This window comes from Scomber japonicus, chromosome 2 (genome assembly GCF_027409825.1).
Source record: "Scomber japonicus isolate fScoJap1 chromosome 2, fScoJap1.pri, whole genome shotgun sequence".
In the NCBI taxonomy this organism is placed as follows: domain Eukaryota; kingdom Metazoa; phylum Chordata; class Actinopteri; order Scombriformes; family Scombridae; genus Scomber; species Scomber japonicus.
Window position 1 is genome coordinate 18,398,295 of NC_070579.1, and position 22,598 is coordinate 18,420,892.

The 22,598-nt window shown below is 37.5% G+C and overlaps 1 protein-coding gene across 2 annotated transcripts; it reads right to left on the minus strand.

The window, feature by feature from the left end:
* Positions 1 to 792: 792 nt before the first annotated feature.
* Positions 793 to 17,653, minus strand: smox (spermine oxidase). Of its 2 annotated transcripts, none has more exons than XM_053338132.1 (7): positions 17,562 to 17,653; positions 10,495 to 10,729; positions 8,665 to 8,891; positions 6,726 to 6,899; positions 4,647 to 5,391; positions 2,747 to 2,907; positions 793 to 1,329 (listed from the first exon to the last, which is right to left on the minus strand). In XM_053338132.1, the coding sequence occupies exons 2-7, from the start codon at positions 10,700 to 10,702 to the stop codon at positions 1,177 to 1,179; spliced, it is 1,668 nt and encodes a 555-aa protein (XP_053194107.1). In that variant the 5' UTR covers positions 10,703 to 10,729; positions 17,562 to 17,653; the 3' UTR covers positions 793 to 1,176. The 2 variants fall into 2 exon arrangements, with proteins under 2 accessions (XP_053194107.1, XP_053194101.1); XM_053338126.1 differs by lacking the exon at positions 17,562 to 17,653 and adding an exon at positions 12,304 to 12,389.
* Positions 17,654 to 22,598: the final 4,945 nt, after the last annotated feature.

Consider the following 22,598-nt stretch of genomic DNA (forward strand, 5'->3'; position numbering starts at 1 on the left):
AAATAGAGCTGAAACAATTAGTTGATGAATTTATTTTTATTTTTTTATATATTAGATATTATTTGATTTTTGGGTCACCTTTAAAGCAAAAATTACCAGTATTTGATGGACATAGACACTAAAATGTTAGTATTTTCTCTTTGTCTCTGTTTTTGTTAATTGATTGATCATCTTCAGGTTTTGGGCTGTTGGTCAGACAAAATGTGCAATTTGATTCATGTCCTATATAGTTAACATTTCATAGACTAAACAATTAACTGATTCATGTAATAAAAAAATCAGCAGATTGATAATGAAAATAAGAATTAGTTTTCAGCACTAGTCAGAAGAGAAATTAATTGCAATAACTTGCTAATAAGTGGGGAGGCAACATCTACTGATTTCCTTGTTTATTTCCTGTTGCTAATTAAAACTTCCCCATCTCTTTCCAGCCTGTTTTGTCAGTGAAGAGGAGGATTAACACTGTTGTCCAACAGAAGTGAAGACGGGTTAAGGTCTGTTCTAACACCATCTGTCATTTTGGCACAGCATTACAGCTTTGGAGCCCTTTCTTTTCTTTCCATGTGCACTCACTTTCTGCCTCCCTCTCATAGATTTAAAAGGATACCAAGACGGTGATAGTATGGAAACAGCTTTTGCCTGTGCTTGTACAAAGTGCTCCCCTTTTATTACTTCTGTGGAAAAGAGATGGATTAAGAGGAGGTATCTGATGCCTTCCACTTTGTCATGATGTTTTCTATTTTAATGAATTAAGACTGAGCCAGTCTCGTTAGATGATGATAGAACTTTTTATTATGTTAAAACTCAATTTTTATTTAGTATTTCCATTATTTTTGAAATAACATAACGTACAGAAGGCACTTACAAAAACAAGTTAAATTACAGATGCTGTTATTATAAACATTAAATTACTGATTTTAAAAAAACAACATAATGACATGAATGATAAAGAAAAGAAATGACAGCACCATTGGCAACTTTTGAACTGTACATCTCAAATAAAATTTAGCATGATTCGAATCTACAGTACAATAGAAACAATACTCATTTGTAATCAGTGTAATAATGCCCGCGCTATGTTTTTAAAGTATAACTTAATCAAGATTAATCAGAAGTTTAAAACTCAACAGTTTTGCTTATTTATATCTTTTTCACTAGTCAGAGGTTCATTTTATTTTACATATTAGGCTTTGTGGTTTCAGCTCTGTGCAAGTCCTGGTGCATCTCTATCAGGCGAGTGGCCTCTCTCTGTCCTGACAGCAAAGCACCATGGGTAGTGGAATAGTATTTTCTGTGGGTGGCCTCTCCAGCAAACAGGACCTGCAGGGGCTGAGGAAGAAGGAGGGGAAGAAAAAGGAAATGAGAAGGGGGGGGAAAGGGATTTGAGAGAAGAAATCCAGATTCAAAACATGATCTCTAAATATCATCTTGACATATTTTTGGCCTCTCTAAGAATTTCCATCCCTGTTCTACATGGTGCAGGCTACAGTAACTTTTCCTGAGGGCTGACAATTTCAGTTTGATAGAGTTAAAGGACTTCAGCAGAGGGGTTGTGCCGTTCCTTCAGCAGTGTCAAGTAAGTACACAAACCCAACCCTCAGCCCTGCCCCCCACCCTTCACTCTCTTCACCCAGAACGTTTCAAGTTTCAAGGTCTAGACTGCTGGCCAAGAATCAGCATTCATAACCCCTTGACACCAGCTGTATTTGCTCTACATGTGCTGGGATGTGACATGGTAGTGATGACAACATTAGCCAAATGCTCTCAGAGTGCATGCAGAGACTGTAAACAACCAAATGTACAGTCACAAAAAAGTACTATTGTAGAGACAGCTATTTCCTAGTGTTTCAGTGAATACTGTATAATACAGTTTATGTTAATAAAAAGGAAGAAACATATAAATATGCTGTATTGTTAGTGGTAAACACTTAATTTACAGTTTCTAATAGATCCTTTTAATTTCCAAGAATGGAACTGGTACTTAACTTTAAATTCATCACAGGAATCATAGAAAAAATGTAATGTGGTACTGATTATAGGGGAAATGGAGACAGTACCACTTGGTATAATTACAATTGATTAATTGATTCCAATTAATGATTGGTGTAACAGAGGGTGTTTTAGTTGCTGAACAGTAGTTCATGCAAATATATATATGTATATATATATAAATAATTTTTTTCTGCAGGAAAGCATACAATTCAACATACAGTATGTGATATAAGACTGCAACTAACTAATTAACCATTATTTATATTGTCAGTTCATCTGACAATAGATGATTGCTGATTAATCGACTCATCGTTTGGTCTATAAAACATCAGATTGTCCAAAAACCCAAAATATTCAATTTACTATCATATAAGACCAAGAAAAGCAGAACACTAAACCATCAAATAATTATTATTTGATTACATATTTGATTATCAAAATAGTTTCCCTAAATTTAGTACCAAATAACAGTTTATAATCCACCCCTAAAACAATTACTACCCAATATTTAACAGTGACTGAGTTTCAGCTTTGCAATTGATTTCTGTTTGCTGAGACAGTCTCTGGCACCTGAAAACTAAAGAGTAAACTTTTTCTTATCAAATATTACACTAACAGCACACAGTGCTTGCAAATAACGGACAAGATATGAACATGAATGAGTTATTTGAGGGCTGCTGAATTACATTGTATCACATCATACATATTTGTTCATGTTATTGTGCGCAACTCATGTGTGCTGTGATTTCCTCACCGGAGCCTTGGTGCTGTTGGCATAAGGTAGTGGCATGGCCAGCCTCTCGAAGTCTCCACCATTGGAGCCCACCCTGGTGAAGGAGTAGGAGCCTCGGATGTAAGGGTTACTGCCCCATGAGGAGCGCAGGATGCGCCGGGGCTTTGGAATGTCGGGGTTCCCTGTGGACGAACAGACGGACAGAAAGAAAAAGAGAGTCAGGACAGAGAGTGGAGAGAGTTTTTTGAACAACCCAGTCTCACATCAAAATGTGTCTATGCTATGTTTTAGCATGAAAATGCTTTTTGATAACATTTATAGTGAGAAATGTGCATTTTATTTTCATAATCTTCATTCAGTAAATGCATATGATGTTTAGTATGTCAGTCATTATGTAGATTTTTTCAGGCTTTATATCGTTTGCTATGGTGGTTGCTATGGACAATGCTATCGCTGAAACCATAAAGTTGCATATTGTTTGCATCATGTCTTTATGCTGTGTAGTTATCTGAGCTGTTATGTTATTTGCATATTTTAAGTAAATGTTTGATGATGTTCTTTCAATTTTAAAAAAAGTAGATTTTAGAGCACCACAGGGATGAGTTAAACCTGATTCAGTGTTGATTCGAGCACCTGACTATTTTTCAAGACGGACTTGAAAAATTGTAAACCTGTCCTTTAAGGTGCCACCAAAATTATTATAATTTATCCTGATAAAGGCAATTGATCTAATTGAGATATTTGACTCAAAGTCAGAAATAATAACCTAGAAGTACAGTAGCTCTAGAGGAAAACTCATTGGATCATTAGGATTCATCCTCTGGGGAGTATTAATGTACAAACACAATTTAATGGAAATCAACCAAATAGTTGTTGAGATATTTCACAACAATTTTGAACAAAAACCAGTTGACTGCTAAACTGGACATTGCCTCGCTGCTAGCATTTCTGAAAAGACAGTTCATTACAGAGTGAAACCAGTTCAAAACCAAAGATATGGCAGCTGTGAGTTGAGGCCTTCCACGGGGACGTCCAATCTGCCGACACTAATCAACATGTGACCCTCTGTGAGCAGAGAGGCACCAGCGAGTCTATATGTAATTAAGCAACAGCTGAGGGGATTAAACCACACTGACCTAAATGAGGAATGCATGAGCGTGTGTGTGTGTGTGGGAAACTTTTACACATTATGTTGAAATCATCTTCAACAGAGAGGTCTTTTTTTCCTGGAAAATACATCTGTTGCTCAACATGCATTATATTGACTGTTGTAGTGGCTTCAGCACTGAATTAGCCTCAGAGAAAGTGAGTGGTCCATATGATTTGTAAAGGAGGATTGATTGTGTGTCAGTTACAGTAAAGGCTTCTTCTTATGGGACACATGAAAGTGCTGAAAAGACAGTACCTGATATTACACAATACCATGTGTATGAGTCATTCAGGTGTATTATCTGTCAAGCTTTTTTCAGGGGAAAAGAGCTACTTACGTCACAGCTGAAGCTTATGTCATATCCTTTATATGAAACACAATTACCCAAGCCAAGTCATAGTTCTTATGAGTCACTGAGCAGACAGTCTCAGTCTATTGTGTTAGTTTTAGATTACAGATTGTTAGCAAAAGCTTAACTAGAACAAGAACTGGAAGTCTGAAGTTGATAGTCAATATAAGTCAGAATTACAAAGGCAGAGTCATTTTCTGTAAAGAATAGTTTGTTCTTCAGAGATCTTCTCAATTAATAAATGACAAAAAGAAGAAATAATATCTAACAGTGAAAATAAATGAGACAAAAGGAAATTTTAACACGAAATTCGATGTTAAATATCACCAGAGAAAACCCTCCAAGCTTCTATAGTAAACAGGATTATATGATGCACAGCATATAATGCATATTTCTGCTTTCTTTTGTGTGCGTGTCCTGACCTGTAAAGCGCCTCAGCAGCTCAGTGCAGGTCTCAGCTACTGTTTCATCATCACAGCACTCCATGTACAACGCCTCCTGCCCACAGATCCAGCCACTCAGCATATAGCCGTAGCGCTCAGGCGGGTAGAGGACGTCAAAGCTACAGATCTTCTTGTACCACAGCTCCTCCGGGTAGGCCAGCTGTTCTAGTTGAGCCTCATCCTCCCACACAAACTGGATGCTGTTGCACTCGGGGCTCCAGAAGGGCTCTGCAAATTCCAAGAATATCTTGTCGGTGGTGCTGATCCCCAGCTTTTCGATGGCTAGCACCTTGTCCTCGGGCAGAGACGGGGAGAACATGGCTTCGTGGTTCTGCTTTAGCACACCCAGGGAGGCTGTCACGATCACATGGTCGGCTGTGATCCACTCCTCGTCTTCGCACTCGACACAAATGGGGTGACCCATGATCAGAGGGTCCTCCTGAGGTTGGCAGCCGCGGTTGTTTTCGTTGTGGTTGTTGTCCTGGTTGGTGTCGTTACTCTTGGCGATCAGGTCCTGACGCTGGGCTGTGTAGTTCCAGTGGATGCAGCGGACTGGTTTGCTAAGGCAGACGGTGTGAGAGGGGATGTCCTGGGCCAGGAGCTCCACAATTTTCATGAAACCTCCAGGAATGACATAATGTGCACCAGGGATCTCTGTCCACTCGCCAAACTCACTCAGAGACACCTCATCCATACTGGGAGAGCTGCTTTCACAACTCTCCACCTGAAACAGGAGAGCGTACAAACACAGAGAATCAAGTCAGTTACATTTAGACTGACTGCTTCCTCATAAACTGGACAAATATCCACTTTTTTGTTTTACCCTTAAAGATAACACTTAAATTCATAGTAAAGGTGTGTCAACAGCTTCATCTATACAGCCCTGAACAAATGTGACTAGACTGGTTTAAACATGCAGGGAGCATATCACGTTTTATTTAAGTTGTATATTTTCTTAGTAATAGTATACACTTAGTAAGTGAGCTTGCACTGAGGAGGTCACCTGGTAGCTGCATTTCACAACATGCTGTATTTCCTTTGTGTTTTTGTGAGTGGGCGGGAGTGTATGGAGAAACATTCAAGAACATGAATATATCAGCTGGCTACGGATACAAAATGGTGTTTTCATAGCCTACAGTAATCATGCTCACAGATGACATCCGTTTTGACAAATAGATGCACAAAAAAGAAAAAAAAGAAACATAATTTCCAATCTTCTTTTGCCTTTATGACAAGTTATTAAAATGAATGCATGTAACAATTTTGATCATCAAGTAATCATTATTTCTCAAGCATACATGTTCAGCATTAGCTGCTCCCAGCTTCTCAAATACTGTGTGTGGTTTTGCTGTAAATTTAATATGTTTGGGTTTGGACTGTTGAAGATGCCACCTTGGACTCTGTGAAATTCAGCTTGAATTTTTTTAAACATTTTAAAGGTTAAGTGATCAATTACTGATCAAAACAATGATTATGATTACTGATCATTTCTATTAAGATGCAGTCTCATACATTTAAGTGTTTCAATTGTATTCAGACAAATAAAACGTGTGAGTAAACCGCCTCTCTCAACTGCATGGTAGGAAATAAACACAAAACCAGCTGTGCTTGAAATAACAAAAGGCCCTGGCCTGAATATTTGTCAATTTATATCTACATAGATTATAGCTCAGAGGCAAGTAAATAAAAGCTAATTACTCGTATGTAATTAGCAAACCAATGTTTTTGTAATTATTTGCTAATTCTTGTAGTTTTCAGGACTTTCAGCACTACGATTAGAGCAATAAGTGTTATCTCATTCCAGTCCAATTATACAGTAAGTTTGTAAACCAACTTTTCTAGTGTTTCCACGCCCTTTCAAATGTCTGAATAGATGATTTATGAGCATTTTCCAGTGACTGTAAGGCCTCAGGGAAACAACAGCATAGAACAGACTAAAGAGCCTCCTTATGCATCATTCAAGATACAGCATAGTTTTGACAAAAGAGCTCCGGTGATGATAGACTGTTACAGTATCACATACACAAGTGGACATGTTTGTGGAGAACCATCACACACCTTGAGGTACTGTTGAAGCATTGACAGTTTGAGCTTCTTGGTGCTCTCAGGATCATCAGGATCCAACATGATCTTCTTTCGCACCACGTCACGTGTAAAGACGCCAACGCTGTTCTGGCTTTCAGCACAAACTGGCTTCCCGTTCTGGAAGAACTCCTGAGTCAGCTCGTATACCTGAAGGAGGCCAAAGGTAAAGAAGAAGTAGGAAGGACAGAAAGCATAAAAGGGTGAAAGAGGGAAGAAAAACAAACCACTTTAGTTAAATTCAACACTTGTTTGTCCCGATAAGAAAATGTAATTTTTAGCAACTCCATAGCAGATTAAAAATAAATGCCACCCGACAGGTGCAGCACCTCAATAAATAGAAAGGAGCGAGAAGGAAAAACAATACAGAGAAATGCTGACAAGATGCTACATTAATGTTGTGCTGTTTTTTTGTTGTCTCTCTTGACCTCCAGGGTAATAATAAACCTTTTCCTAGAAAGCAAGTCAAAACAGCACCAGCAAAGTATCAACATGTATCAAGTCAAAACATTAACAGCATGAATCTACACTGTGTTCACTTTAAGTTAATAAAGTTGGCTTCAACTGAATAAATTCATCAAATCCTTGACATGTAATATGAAGCACACACTATAAGTTGAGCATTTGATAAAGTCAAGGTCTGTTTATGTTTTGACATCACACAATAAATGATGATGTTGGAGATTGTAGGCAGTAAGGTGACATGATGTTCCCTGTAACTGAATCAGCATCAAAGATAGAAAAAACACTTTAGCAAAGCGACTTCAACATATTTACACGGTTCTGCGTTGAAAGATGTGTTAATTTGCGGCGTGAGCCTCTCTAAATTGAAAAATTATCATTTGTTATATTTTGTTATAAAAGAAAATATTCCAGTAGATGAAATGAGGAGAAGGTATAATAGCAGCATTGTACCTGAGACAGTAAAAAGCAAAAAAAGTCCTAGAGATGGGAGTCACTCCAAGTTAAGTCAAGTCAGTGAAATCACAAACTTGTCTGAGAAAGCTTTACCAGCTGTACAATGTATGCAAAAAGCATTAAAATTACTTTGAAAACTACTAAGAAAACAGAAGAAAGGCGGACAAGATAAACTGGCAGTGGCTACACAGGGCTGGTAAATGTAAAATAATCCGGTTTCCAAGATGGTGAAATTGCAAAGGCATTAGTATGAAATCCCATGATTTATCTCATGGAGTTAGCACAGGCTCACAAGTGCACTCAGAAAGCAAAGATGACAAAAAAGAATATATTTTCTGTGTATGTAATATGTGTGAGCTATACCTCCCTTCTGTAACTGCTTTTCCAGACGTGACCTACTTAAACGATACTAATCATGCGCAAACCGGGCCTGCAGAAAGGACATGAATGGCCATTCCTTGTTAAAATCTTCACAGTTTGGAGGCTATTTCATTGGTTTTCCTTAAGATGGTTGTAGATATTTTAATAACGCTAATTTGGGTGTTAGTAGTGGTGAGACTGAGAGGATATCTTAACATATGTTTCCCCTTTTCTTTCCCTGCTTTAAGCTTTAAGGTTGGCTAAAATCAGACAGTTTTTCCAGACAGTCTGACAGTATTGTCTTATAGCCCAGTTCTTCATTAAAGCTGCAAAAGATTACCCCATTTTTCCCGTTTCCCCAAAATTCAACTTAATATATTTGTGATCCTTATTAGAATTTAAGTTTTAGTAATGACTGACCAACCAGCTGGCCCTTTCAGGCTTTCCAACTGATTTTACATAAACTTGTTACTAAGGCTTGACACAATGGAACTTACATATTACATATTGTGATGGTCAGTCTTGCTGAATAATGAGTATATTTGTTTTCTCGTCCGTGCATACATCCATTTGTGCATGCAAGTGTGAATTCTTGTGTGTATCTATGCGTGTCTGTGTGCATATGCTTCCCCCTCACCTCGTTGTACAGGTCACTGAATTCCTCCACCAGGTCTTTGGGGATCCTTTTCCCAACGTTGGTCTGGTAGTGAGCCACACCGTTCTTGGTATACAGGCTGATGCGTCCCACACTCCTCTCCCCATCTGTGGTGTGCTCCAGCAGCCCATTGTCCTCTGCCAGGTGGTACACTGGGTTCCCATTGGCTCCATGGATCCAGGTGGCTCCAAGCTCCAAAGTTGATTTTCCTAGAAGATTAAAAAAAAAGAGATCAGCGTCAGTTAAAAAAAAAAAAAAAAAAATAGTATTCACTCTTGAGAGTTAGATAATTTGACAATTCAAGGAGCTCAACTCAATTAACAGACTGTAGCTAAAGGCCACTTAAATAACATTATTTAATATTTTTCTCAAGAATAACAGAATGACCCACTGTACTGTATGTGACAGACTGTTTTACATTAATTTACGTAATAACAACAAGGTGATGCAGGGACAGAAATGGCTAAATGCTTTACATAACTTCTAAACACACAAAAAAGACTTTTACATAACGGATGCAATTAACCATGTGCCTGTCGTAAAGGTTTATATGTAACAGTGCAGCACGAGCATGTTTTTGCACGTGACTTCTTTTTCTGTGCATACGGTATCAGTCCCACGAGCAGATGTTGTTTCCTACTTTCTTGCCAGCTTAAAGAACTGGTCATGAAATCCGCAGCGGCCAGGCAACTTTCTCTGGCACAGTTCAATCAGAATCACTGAAGCAAACCAAGTACAAAAATACACTATTTGTCTTGGTACTAGAAGCAGGGTGACTGTGTGAATATACTGCTTTCAGTTTTCCAAAGACATGTAAAAACACTGAGCAATCAAACTAAAACATGTCTTTAAAAAAAACCATGTATTTTACTTAGATATGAAAGCCTACTGGAAATTAGATAATCCTATTTCTGCATAATCATTCTAAAAACATCTTTATACATCCATGGTCTGTGTAGCTACAGCCAGGAGACAGATAGCTTAGCTTAGCTTAGCATTAATAACTGGAAAGCTAGCCTGGACCCAGTTCAAAGGAAGCAAAATGTGCTTACCCATATCTCAAAAGCTGATTAACATATGAACTGAACATAAAAACGACAAGTAATAATTTTATTAAGGGAGTTCTGAATGTAATGTCTTCCTGGAGACTCATTAGCTGCCTACTAGTCTATATATTTCCTTCTGCTTTTAGTCTTTATGCTAAGTTAAGCTATTCGCCTGCTGGATCTAGCTCCACACATGAGTGGTATCAATCTTATCATCTGCTGCTGGTTCATTGGAGATTCACAAAAATCAGAGAGGCAGCCTCTGTCAGTTACGCCACAAAACTAAAAAGAAAATTAAAGTTATCTCTTCACTTCATTATCATTATCACTCTAATTATTATTATTCAGTGGGTTTTATCTTCTATTTTTATGTTATGCATTTATGTATTCTATTTTCACATTATTTGATCAAGTAGGTTTTATTTTACATCTTATGTTACATTAATGTGTTTATGTTGATTTTGGATTTATTCATGAAACACTACCACTATATGATTTAATGTAAATGTAAACATTTGAAAAATAAATTCAGTTGCCTTGTACCAAATAAATATATTATGTTTAGGGTATACATTGTAGATAACAATAATTAAGACTGATTTTACACAGTTAGTGTCTGATTACACACTATTATTTATTCTGAAGCTTCAAGTCTTACTGTATTTCAGGGCTGCAGATTCAAATGCCACAGTTATAGTTATTGGATGTTTAGGTATTATTCATGAATACATTAATTATTCATTTTAAGGAAACAACATCCTCTCACCGTGCTGAACGCTGTGAACTCGCCCGCCGATGTGGTCTGACGCCTCTAGGATTCTGACATCCGTGAAGCCTTTTTTCAGTAGGACCCTAGTTGCAGCAAGGCCGGCCAAGCCAGCACCAATTACTACTATTCGAGGCTGCCGATGAATGCGTAGGCCGCTACTAAGAGGATCATCAGTGCTGTCTGAGGAAATTTCACAACTTTGCATGCCTTCCAAGCTCCTCTTCGATAGAGTCTGTGGACAAATTAGAGAAAAGGTTAAAAACAGAAGCATTAACACAGAGTCAGCCGACAGACTGAAGCTTATAGACCAGAAGATGATTCTGAGAAAGGCAACATATTTTGGAGTTTATATGTCCTTTAAATGACACATAACATACTTTTAAGAAATAATATACTGTTGATTAGGTGGGTTGTATTAGGTTGCATGCCAGGTACAGTAGCAGTAGATACTACCTCTTAAACAGTATTTTCAGCTACTGATCACTGCTTCTCACTGTTGATGCAGTTTGTCTGTGTTTAGCATATGTTGTCAAGATTGTACAGATTACCCTCAATATAAAATTATTTTTTTAATTGGTGGTAAAAAATGTGCATTTACAAACTGTGTCCGTAAATCACAATGTGTCCCTGTTACTCTGGATAAGCCACAGAAAACACTATAAACAGGACCTACTTTCTACTAAAGAAAATAATTCTGATGAAAACTGAAGCAGTGAGGTCTGTGGATTATCCAGGGCGGCTACAGGGACACTGTTTCTGGGAAAATATATAGCTGTTGAGTTTATGTTTATATGATTTTTGCTGCACTGTGTGTACCACAAATCAAATCTGGACATGTTATACCAAAACTATCTTCATGGCTAGAGAGACCTTAGACTGAAGTTTCAAAATAGTTGGCTTTTTTCAGTATTTTGGTGCTCCAAAGACACTGCACCTGCAGTTTGGATACATGTAATTTAGCCTCTTTGGATCTCTGCTGTCTAATATTGATAATTAAGTGCCGAGTACACAGACCTCTTTCATAGCTGATAAGTGCTACTTACTGGCATATTCCCCTATATGATCCACATTTATGGCTCTATTTATGACTGTGATTAACCTCATGTTTCCATTACAAGTTAATGACATGTTAACATTAATTTGCCTTTCTGCTGTGTATCATGTTGTATGACACTGTTTACTGAGGCCAAATTTAGGCGTCCTGACACAACCCAGTTATTTCTGTCAGGCCCCAAGACGACACACAAACAAAAAGCAATTTCATGTTACAATATCTGTAATTATACTGAAATTGCTCTGGGACATTAACATTCAAAGTGAAGAATACACAGACGACCTTGTTAGTCCAGTACACAAGGCTGCCTGCCTTGAATGTATGGACAGCTGTGTGTGAGAATAACACAGTGGGGGTCTATTCAGAAGACAGCCCTGTTAACCCAATAGAGAAATCTACAAAGTACAAACTATAAGTGGCAGTTTTTCACCAGTAAACTGTTGTAATCTTACAGTTTTTAATTCCAAATGGGTCTGTTTTTTCCAGTATAGGACATGCATGAGCATCAATATCCACTCCTCTGAGGTAAAACTGTGATATACAAACGTTAAACAACTCATACACATACACATACTCTCCACTTTGTTGCCACAGCAACACTGGACTCAAGGTGGCACACATGGTTCTCTGTAGAAAATACACTCTTGAGTTTCTCTCAACTCACAAAGCAGACAGAATTCAGTGAATGTCATGATAACTCATATTTGTGTTACACCCTGTTTATAATAGATTATATGAGTTCATGAACCTACCTCTGATTGGCTTAAGCTACACGAGTGCATGCATGCAATGTGTACACCACAAGTAGATAGTTCCTGTCTTCAGCTGCGTTTAGCCTTGATTGAACAATGACATCTGAGAAACCATGTCATAAGTTGTCAATCTTGACAACTCAGCTGCATGAATCACATGAAGAGCTGACAAAGGATGTCAGACAGGAAACCACCAGTCAGCACTGCATGAAAAACATGGTAATGGTAATTGTGAGCACAGATGAACTTCTTTTTTTTTAAAAAAGATTCATGTTGCAATAAGGACTAGACTACGTGTCAAACTAAAGAGAAAATGCACAGGGATTTCTGTACATCCCTATTCATTTCCTGTTTGATCTTTTCATGTGACCTTCAGCACAGATGTGGGTTAAACCTGCTGCTAATCTGGATTGGTCAACACACGACATCTGACTTGATTTCACGACCCTTATCCTGAATGTGGGTCGGACACAGACAGCACAGATTTATTGAACTTGCATTTCAGTTAGAAGTGATAGTTTATACAAATAGACCATATAGATTTGTCTGAAAAAAAGATAAATTAACAGGACAGTTTTACGGCAATATTTAATTTTTATCTGATTTTTGCATCAATGTGATGATATTTCTTGATTTGTCAGATATTTAAATCAGTGACTGGTTATTTTCATGTGATTATTTTAGATGGGTTATCAACTGATTTTGCATCATCAATTACATGCACTATGGTTGAGGAACTTCTCTCTGTTGCATACTTCAATGAGACACATCAGTCTCCAGTCAGCAGCTGTAGATCACTGCTTAAACCACATAGTTTCAACTTTGTACCGCCAAACCAAGTTTCATAATCAGTTCCTTCACTTTCTTTAAAACCAACCCTAAGGACGCCATGGGACCATAGAGATTTATAGATAAGCCTGTTCATAGCATCTCTCATACTTAAAAGACCTGCCTGTGTTCGCTGGGTGGTACCTGCCTATTGAAACCATGGTCTTGAAATGTGGTCTTTCTTTAGCATGTCTGTTTCCTGTGCTACTACATCCGCAGTAAGTTAAAGAATAGATGTTACAAATTGTGGGCTTTTCAGTGGATTGTTGTTGTTTGAGATGAGGATCATAAGAGGACACGGTTTTGTGGTGGACAACAAATGAAGACATCATGCGTGTCAAAGGATGCAGTGATAGACTGGATGGTATTTTTTATATTGTCTAGGCTGTTTGGGTGTAGCATTCATTTATTTGCTGAATGCAGCAAAATTATCTAAAAGTTATTTGAACTATAAGCAACAGATGTGGAGTTTACTGTGTGTCTGGTTTTGTAAATATAATTTGTGAATAAATTAAATATATAATAATATTTAATACTGTACATCTGTTTTAAAAATCATAGTAACAAACCAGCAGCCAATCAAATTATGTCTGATGAAAGGCCCAGCAAGCAAATGTCCTGTGACTAACAGGGAAAACCATTAGATCATCACTCAGGTATAAAATGCAAATATAGAAAATGTGAAAATATTTCCTCCCAGGGCCAGTGGTTTTATTGCCTTACACAGATGTTTACATATGTATACATGATTTGTTTTCCACACACATTTTAACAATTCACAACAGATAGGCGTGAATAAGTAAATAAGTGGCACTTAAACGTCCTGGACAGTAAGAACCAAACATACAGCATATCCAAAGATCAATATTTGATCTCTGTTCACTCACTGTACGCTGATGTCCCATTTCAGATATGTTGTTTTTACATTTCAAGCATGTAGTCAGACATTATTCATCTATTACTTTCTTTCTTTTGCAGCTTCCTGTTTGTCTCACAATGAAACTTCAACAAACCACCAGGTAGTGCTAAGAGGATGCTGACTAAGCCAATTATCCTTGTACTTCTCTTCTATATCAATAATATGACTGTGTTTTAAGGATTAACATTTTTTAAGAAATTATTATTAACAATGTAACTAGGACGAACAAGAATAGGTAGATGTTTTTACTGTTACGGTAGAAAAGTTGGGAAGACATAGATTTCTTTCTCTGGACATTTCCAGATGAAGGATTAACTTTCCACTCAGAATTATTCTATCAATGTGGGGCCTGACCTACAAAATAAAGCAATTTTTTTGTATATAACTCACCTGATTTTACAAACGAGTAACCAGATTTGTTTAGCGAGACAACCGTTTTAAATGGATGACAGAATGACCACTTCACACATGGGCCTCCCTCAACAGATTGCGTATTCCTCCCTGGTTGCTTGTAATTCCACGGCTGGTTAATGCACTCGCCACATGCCACTAGTCCACACTTTACACCATCACCACAGATTAATGTGTGGGCCGGCCTTGAGCAGATAGGCGGCTCAGGGTGGGGTGGAGTGAGAAGGATGGGGGAGGGAGGGATTGGGCGGGGGGGCTACCACTGACCTAGAAATGGCAATCTACAGTGCGTCTGCCGGTGGCCTTTTCAAGAGCCGAGCCAGCCTTAAACGCCTGTTTGTGAACTCCTGTCTCCCATCTTTACTGCTTTCAATGAGCCCATCTCTTTTATTTGTGGACACATCTGCATTTTTTCTATCAGTCCCATGTGAGTACTAGGACAGGCAACAAACATCTCTCTCCCTACATCAAAAAAAAAAAAGCAGCAGTGTAATCTAGGGGCTTTGTGCCAAAGGCCAGGCATTCCACTTCTCTCTCCCAGCTCTGATTTTCGCAAGCTGGGATGATGGACTGGACTGGATGATGGACACACATACACACACACGCACACACTCTCTAGGGATGTCAACAGTTAACCGTTAATCGGTTAACCTTCAAGAATATTAAAGTGCGGTTACGCATGCCGGTCTATGGTTATTTTTCTAACACTTTCCACTAGCTGTTAGACAATTTCGCGTTCACAAAATCATATATTATTTTTTAATGTAAAAGGTACCTGACTGAAAATGTATTTATAGTACGTATGTTAGAGTCAGTCAGCCCGTTTGTTTGCGGTTATTGGGGGTAGGTCGAAAGCAAAATTAATTAAAGTGTTTTGCCGCCTACCGAGCCGCCCGCAGCTAGCATCAAGGCTAATCTTTCAGTGCATCACTACTGCCAGTCACTAGATGCTGGCTCCAAAAAATCCCTGGCTCCATTGGACTCCTATTCAATTAAATACTAGGTCAGTACATTTTTTCAACGAGTCATTATGGTCTCAATTTTTGAATTTGGGCCTTCTAATAAGAGTAGTTTTATAATAGTTGTATATGTAATAGTCATAATAGTGGCTTAATGGATATTATTGCTCTATTAGTTACATATAAAGTTGAAAAGTAGCTTTGATGTCTGCCATGTGGACGTTGATTGACAGTTTAGTTTAGTGTTACTTAATAACAATACCTGCCCTGTTAGCTAATGTTAGCACAAGCCTGCACTGCTCAGTGTTCCCGGTAAATTAGCATTAGCTTCGGTCCAAGGTAGCATGATGTGTTTCCAGAGTGTGGAAGGAAATACTCCGCACTCCTCGCTCCAAACGGAAAAAATGGCGGTGACCATGGGCAGCAACTCTGGGATTCAAACTGGTCATGTCGAGATGGGTAACCCTAGATTTTTGAAACTCTAAATCTGACCCTGATATTTTCACCCTAACCCTAACCATCTCAATCCTCATGCCCAAACTTAACCAACAAAGGCAACAAGTACTAGCCAATCAGATGCAGAGTAGGGCGTGTCTTTACAGAATGCAGTTAGGAAAAAAATAACATCAATGGACAGCGCAAGAGTTTCGCCAATAGGGTTACCATCTTGACATCACCCTTCAAACTTGCTTCAATGCAAACCAATGTAACAGTTTGTTACGTACATTTTTACATACAGTCTAAGGTCCAGATTAGGAGAACAGTGCCTTGATAACGACAAGAACTGCAGACTCAGGGAAGAGGATCGGTAATCATTAATGACTGACAAATCATCAAGGCGGATAAAAGACAAAGATAACATGTTACGGATAATATTTAACTGTTTTTATTTTTTTTAACGAAAAACGCCCTTTTCTGGAACAGTGAGTCACATCCTTTAAATAAAGAAATAGCCTACATGAATCACTTTCTTCGAGTCACCCTATGTAGCCAAATGGGTTTACGCATTGTACAAACAATTTGATCAACAATTAAATAAATAGATAACTAAATCTTCTGCTTATACTTTATACTTTTTCTTCTTTTATAACTTTACAGTTATAAGGCATTAACAGACATCATTTTGGGCTGTCAGGCTGACAGTTTCACTTTGGTGGACCAAAGTTCATTTATTGGGAACTTGTTAACATTTACACCTTTAGACTCAATGCACTAAAAACACTTCATTGAAGTGTATTAACATTTATAAGTGCAGTCTAGATGACCTTTTTGAAAGTGAGCTTGTGATAATTTACTTCTGACATTTATGTCTGCATTATTGCTAAATTGAGTGGGTAAACATCAACTAAAGGATTTTATCTTTCTTTCTTCTTTCTACCTACAGCTGTGAAGCTTTGGTGAATAACTTCTTGACCAATAACCAACCCATTAGGTAAAACGTTATAAAGGGTGGTTTGTTGGAAGTGGCAACAAAGTATGGATAATAAAATGCAAATAAAAACTTTTACTATTACTTCATCCAGCAGAAAAGAAAAGTGTGACTGAAGACAGAGAGCAGATGAAGACAAAGACAATCTAAGTGTTTGATCTCAGCTCCTCTATATGCTGCCTGGCTGGAAAACTATAGTGTTGGGAAAGCCTTTACTGCCACGTATAAGCTGTGATGCCAAAGTGGCAGCAGTTTGAAACAAAGAAAACTACCTCAGTGAGTTACTCTGACTGATTGTCTGTGAAAGACAACATGTGTTGGACTTACCACAACACCTGAACACAGTTTAAAAGCAAGAAAACAAAGCGAAAAACAAAAATCTACCTTGTTCCAGGCGGTGCAGTGAAACAAATCCAGCGAGCCAACACATCAATGTCACATCACATTTGATCTCAGCTGCCGGCGCTGTGTGTGTACACAGGTTGTTTTTGTGTGCCGTTTTGTTGCCTTTTCTACACAAACAACTGGCTGACATCTATTATAATGTATTTACGGCCGGTCGCAGCGTGACAGCTACAGTAAACAAGCGGTTCTCAGTGTTTTCAGCGACAGAGCATGTTCTGTCCTTTCTATTGAACCTTTAAATCACCGCACTCGCCATCACCATCCCGCTGTTCAATAACGAATATCTGTTTTCAGTAGACCACCTTACCTGACTCTCTTCGTCTTCAGCTTCAAACCCTCAGCTTGCGCCGTTTTTCCCTCAGCTCAGACCGGCTCCGCTTTGTATTTATGCCTGGAAACCAGAAGCAGCCAGTTTCTCGGTGGCCGCTGCCTCCTCATTAATAAAATATGAGGAGTGATGACGACATAGACCGGCCCTCCAATGAGTCAGAGTGCTGCTGCGCACCACACACAGCCTGTGTGCACATGTAGTCAAATCATCATAAACGTCAATAGATAGCTACATGAAAGTGTTCAATATTGGAATAATAATACGAGTAACATCATAATAGCTTAATTATAATCATGTTTTTTTTTGTTTAAAAAAAAAATCTATTTAATTATTTACAACCAGAAAGCACATTGGGCTTTATCATATGTGGGACATTTTATTTACTGAATCCTTTTTTAAAAACTTTCATTGAGATCAACCCTGTGTACAATAATAAACATGTACAGTTAAAGCATGAATAGATGCACACTAAAAAAAAAAAAAAAAAAAAAAAAGTACACAAACACAAGTTGGGCATTATTATCACATTACAACAAGCAATTACAAGTGGTATTGCAAATTCTTGATCACAGACTTTTAAAGTTTTCAGGTGAAATAAGAGATCTTAACTGCTTTTTCACATTGTTTTATATGTAAATAGAATAGAACAGAATAGAATAGAATAGAATAGAATAGAATCCTTTATTTATTCAAGGATTACCAATCATTTACAATGGTGTCCTGCAAATGCAAAACCAAAAAGAGCCTTAGGATATGACAAAAAGTGTAAAAATCAACATATTTACAGCACAAGCACAGACATAACAGACATGAAAAGAACACAAAGAACAGACAGTAATATATCAGGCACTGATGATTCATTATATAAAACATGGTTTAGCAGTAACTTAAAATGTTTTAGAGTTAAACATTTTTTATAATTTCAGAGTCCTGAATCTTATTCCTACTACAAGGATCATCATAGGCGAGTGTAGTTTTTCCTAGTTCTGTGTTCATATATGGGATATCCAACCTTATGTATTATTGAAATGTAATACCGTATTTCAAAGTCTTAAAAGTTATGACAAGTAAATGGTAGCTTATTTAGGATGGCTTGTTTAATTAAAAAAAGACAGTGTTGTTACCTTAAAGTGGTAAGTGATGTCCATCCTACCTTCTCATAGAGGACACATAATTAAAACTGAGTCACATAATGGTTGATGTCATTTTCAGATCTTTTATATGAAACATCTGTATTAACCACATACACAATTCACACATAGGCACATGTGGTTTAACAAGTGAAACAATATTTCACATTTGTTGATTTAACACATATGTTATGTGTTTTTTTTTTAATAATTGTATTTCACAATTGATAACAGTCAAAATGTTGGGACATTTTATGGTATATTTCACATGTGAAAATATAATAGTTAATAGTTAATATTAATCATTTTCAGTGGTGAAAGATGTATTGAAATTGTTTTATGTAACAGTGTAAAAAATGACATTGCAAATAAAAGTCCTGCATTAAAATGTCTTGTTAGGTAGAAGAAGAATTATCAGCAAAATGTAATTAAAGCATCCAGTGTACTCATTAGGCAGCAAAATGGCATTTCAGAGTGTTACATTGCATTATTAGATTATCATTTGTGTTGGATGTCTGTGTAGAGTAAATTAGCTTACATCTGAATTACTGGGTAAGTATAAATAGCTCTAAATTTACCACAGTTAGTAAAGTAGTAAAGTAAATAGACTTAACATCTTAAAAAACATCTGAGTAAATATACACAGCATCCCTCAGTCAACATATACAAACCACCCAGTCTTTATAATCCCTGATGCTGTAACAGTCCAATAAAAAGAAACATTGCAGTAATGAAATAAGTTAGAAAAGCAGGTCTACAAGAATGAATTAATGTAAACGAAGATGCTGACTGTGTGTGAATATACAAACCAAATGTTGATGTGACAGATGGTTTATTATTCTCAGACAGAATCAATTTTGGATGGAAATTAACAGTCTTAAACATTTTCTCAGGTTATATTTTCTCAGTTTTAGAGGAATATGCACAACATTTATACCCTAAAATACATACCACACCCCATCTCCACCACACAACCACATATTAATAACCCACATTTAACAACAAATATGACAGTGACATATGATATTAACATGTCATCTCAATGACAGTATTTTAAATTGATGATCCATATCTGTGGTGGATTTGTTTCATGTTGTTGGGCAGGAAATCCCTAAGGAAGCAGGGGCCATTTGTTTTGGTGGGCTGACCCTTTAACTTCTCCAAAAGCCCACCTCCAGCTGTTTTGTCTATACAGGTCCAAACTCATAAATCAACAGGAAGTCATGTGGGTGATTCACTGGTGGGGTGCACCTCTCGGATGTCATCAGCGTTTGTCTGTGTACGGGCCAATAATCACTGAAGTTCATCTTACAGGTCACCTCCCTTCCTGTCCTGGGCTTTGTCTGTGCTCTGTTAAAAGAAGGATGTTTGCCAGATAGTCATTTGAATTATCAGCAGAAAATGACACACGCTGCTACAGAAAATCTTACACAACCCATTAAAGTAAACCATTTAACTGAAGTGAGAATAAACATCTACGTCGTATGTACTTCATAGACAATTTCTTATCTGTTAGTTTAAAGATATGGTATTGTTACTGCTGTCACAGCAATCCATGTGAAGAACATTTTCATGTCCAGGTGCTGAGTCCAACAAAATGATAGATAACTTTTGCTTCACAGCAAAATAAAGTAGATTAAAATAGATTATAATCAAGTTTCATTAACTTCTCAACTTCTCTTGGTCTTCTCGTGTAAGCCCTCAAACCAGATGTGGAAACAAAGCTTCGATACACTTTTCCAGAGTATTACTCTTGTGCTGTTTTGGCCCAAGTTAGAGTTCACTGAAGAAGTTTGAAAACTGTGGCTCTCCTAGTGTGGCTGTAATTTTTACCTTTCAACGTTTCATTTACAAACTGGAATGCATTGTTCAGTTGAATTTCTATTTATAGTGCAGATGTTGTTCTATCCTGTAAAAATGTCTGATTAATATACTGGTCCTCAAAATGATGGGGTCAGTTTAGGTAAACCTGGGTATGCTTTGGATGAAATGTCTCTGTTCTCTGTCTTGGTGTGGACTGCATTGCTTTGCTGGAGACTTTCAGTTTGTTTGAAATATTAAGTACCACTAAAAAATGTGGACACACTTTCTCATTCAAGGGAATATAAGGGTCTGTCCATACTCTTGATTGGTACTGCTCTGGCAAAGCTCAGGTAAATTGCACACCAGTACAGACTTCAAACAGGTCCCATCATGTATGTTTCATGCACCACAATAGTTAGAAATACTCTGAGGACATGACATGTACAGGCAAGTAGGGGGTTATAATGTCAAGCAATTCTAAAAAAACTGTCCTACAGTTTTCTTTCTTTCTGATATTTGCTCTTCTTCAGAAGCCCCTTATTTAGCTGCACATTTTGGAAGCTGTGTGGCAAAATGGTAGCTACATTAACTTAACATTACAATCCCAGGTGGAGTCCTTCAATGGGGTTTTATGGCTCAGATAGTATAATCTCACTATCTGGACCAACTGAATTTGTATATGTAAGCCTGTGTGTAACTGCCTTTCTATTTCAGAGGCTCTTCCCATATAACAGGGCATTATACGCTTGAAGGTGCAAAGTGCTATCACTTTACTGCTTGACATAAGCTTGACTTGTAAACTTGATGTCACATGTGTGAACCATCATGCAACAGGTCAGCATGACATAACCTGGATAGCCAGCCACTTAGTCTCCTTGAAATGGTAACTGTAGTTATTCCAGATATCAACTCACAGGAGGCTGAAGTGATGTAACATGTAACAAAAGGTGAATATAAGCATCTTGCACATTAGTCTTAATGAGATAAGCGATGACCTGATATTCTGAATGGGCACATTTTTTTTTATCAAGCATTAGATGTGACTCTGGCCTTTCTAAACAGAAAAGTCCCATCTGATAGACTCATCCTGATGGGCTGAGCACCTGCATGGAAACTTTAGTGTGCTAAAAAGATACTATCTTGTACAAAATACAGAAGCAATAATTTATATATTTAAATCTGTGGAAGGATCCTCTGTGAACATACAATATAAGCATTTAAATTGTTATTATGGTATTGTAAGAACCCTTCTCTATGTTAATGTTTGTACATCATGCTTCACTGTGTGTAAAATGGTATTTTATAGCAACGTTTAACAATAAGGGAAGTGAAAGTGCTTTAAATGTCAATAGAGTAAAATCATAAAAAACAGAGTGAATCTGATGAAGCACCATGTGAAATGTGTAGTTCGCTCTGAATAACTCTTGCGATGAATACTAAAATAGTGTCAATCCTAGTATCCTGGAGTGCACTGGTATACTTTTTTTGATTATTGTAATTTGCCCAGACACTGCTGTGCACAGAGTATCTTAAACACTTTACTCTAAACAGGGGAAGTTAAAATAACGTGTTACCAAAATGGATAACAACGGAATAAAACAGGATTACAGTGCAGTGTGTGAATAATAAAATGGTCCCAAATTTTATTTAATGAAGAGCAGTGTAAATCATATACACAATAGTATATTCATGTATTAAACAAAATTTGTATCAATATATTAATTGTTTTGACATGGGATGGCACCATACTGTGTTCATTAAAATTCAGCTAAAATTGTAAGGGGCATAGCAGGAAACCCCGCGGGTCTCTACAAGACACATCAACACAGATTTAACAATCAGCCAGTCTTGTATTGACAGTATTATGTAACCACAGGACAATTTTTTCCTCTCTATGTATTGGTCCACTCAGATCACATGTTCCTTTGCTATCTTAATTACTTTACAGGGTGTCCCGGCCGAGGTGACGTGATCAGCACATGAATATGCATGTGTCTGCGGCATAATTAAAGTGCAGGGGAATGCTGGCATGGGATTGGTGAAGCTGTTGGATCATGAGAAAGGCCCCTCTGTTTGTTGG

Bases quoted from the DNA above. Each gene is read 5' to 3' on its own strand.
- smox (XM_053338126.1), bottom strand. From the start codon at position 12,333: ATGCACTCGTGTAGCTTAAGCCAATCAGAG. The intron at 10,730-12,303 runs GTAGGTTCATGA...ATTTGTCCACAG, and splicing joins GTAGCTTAAGCCAATCAGAG to ACTCTATCGAAGAGGAGCTT. The intron at 8,892-10,494 runs GTGAGAGGATGT...TTAATCTTCTAG, and splicing joins AGTTCACAGCGTTCAGCACG to GAAAATCAACTTTGGAGCTT.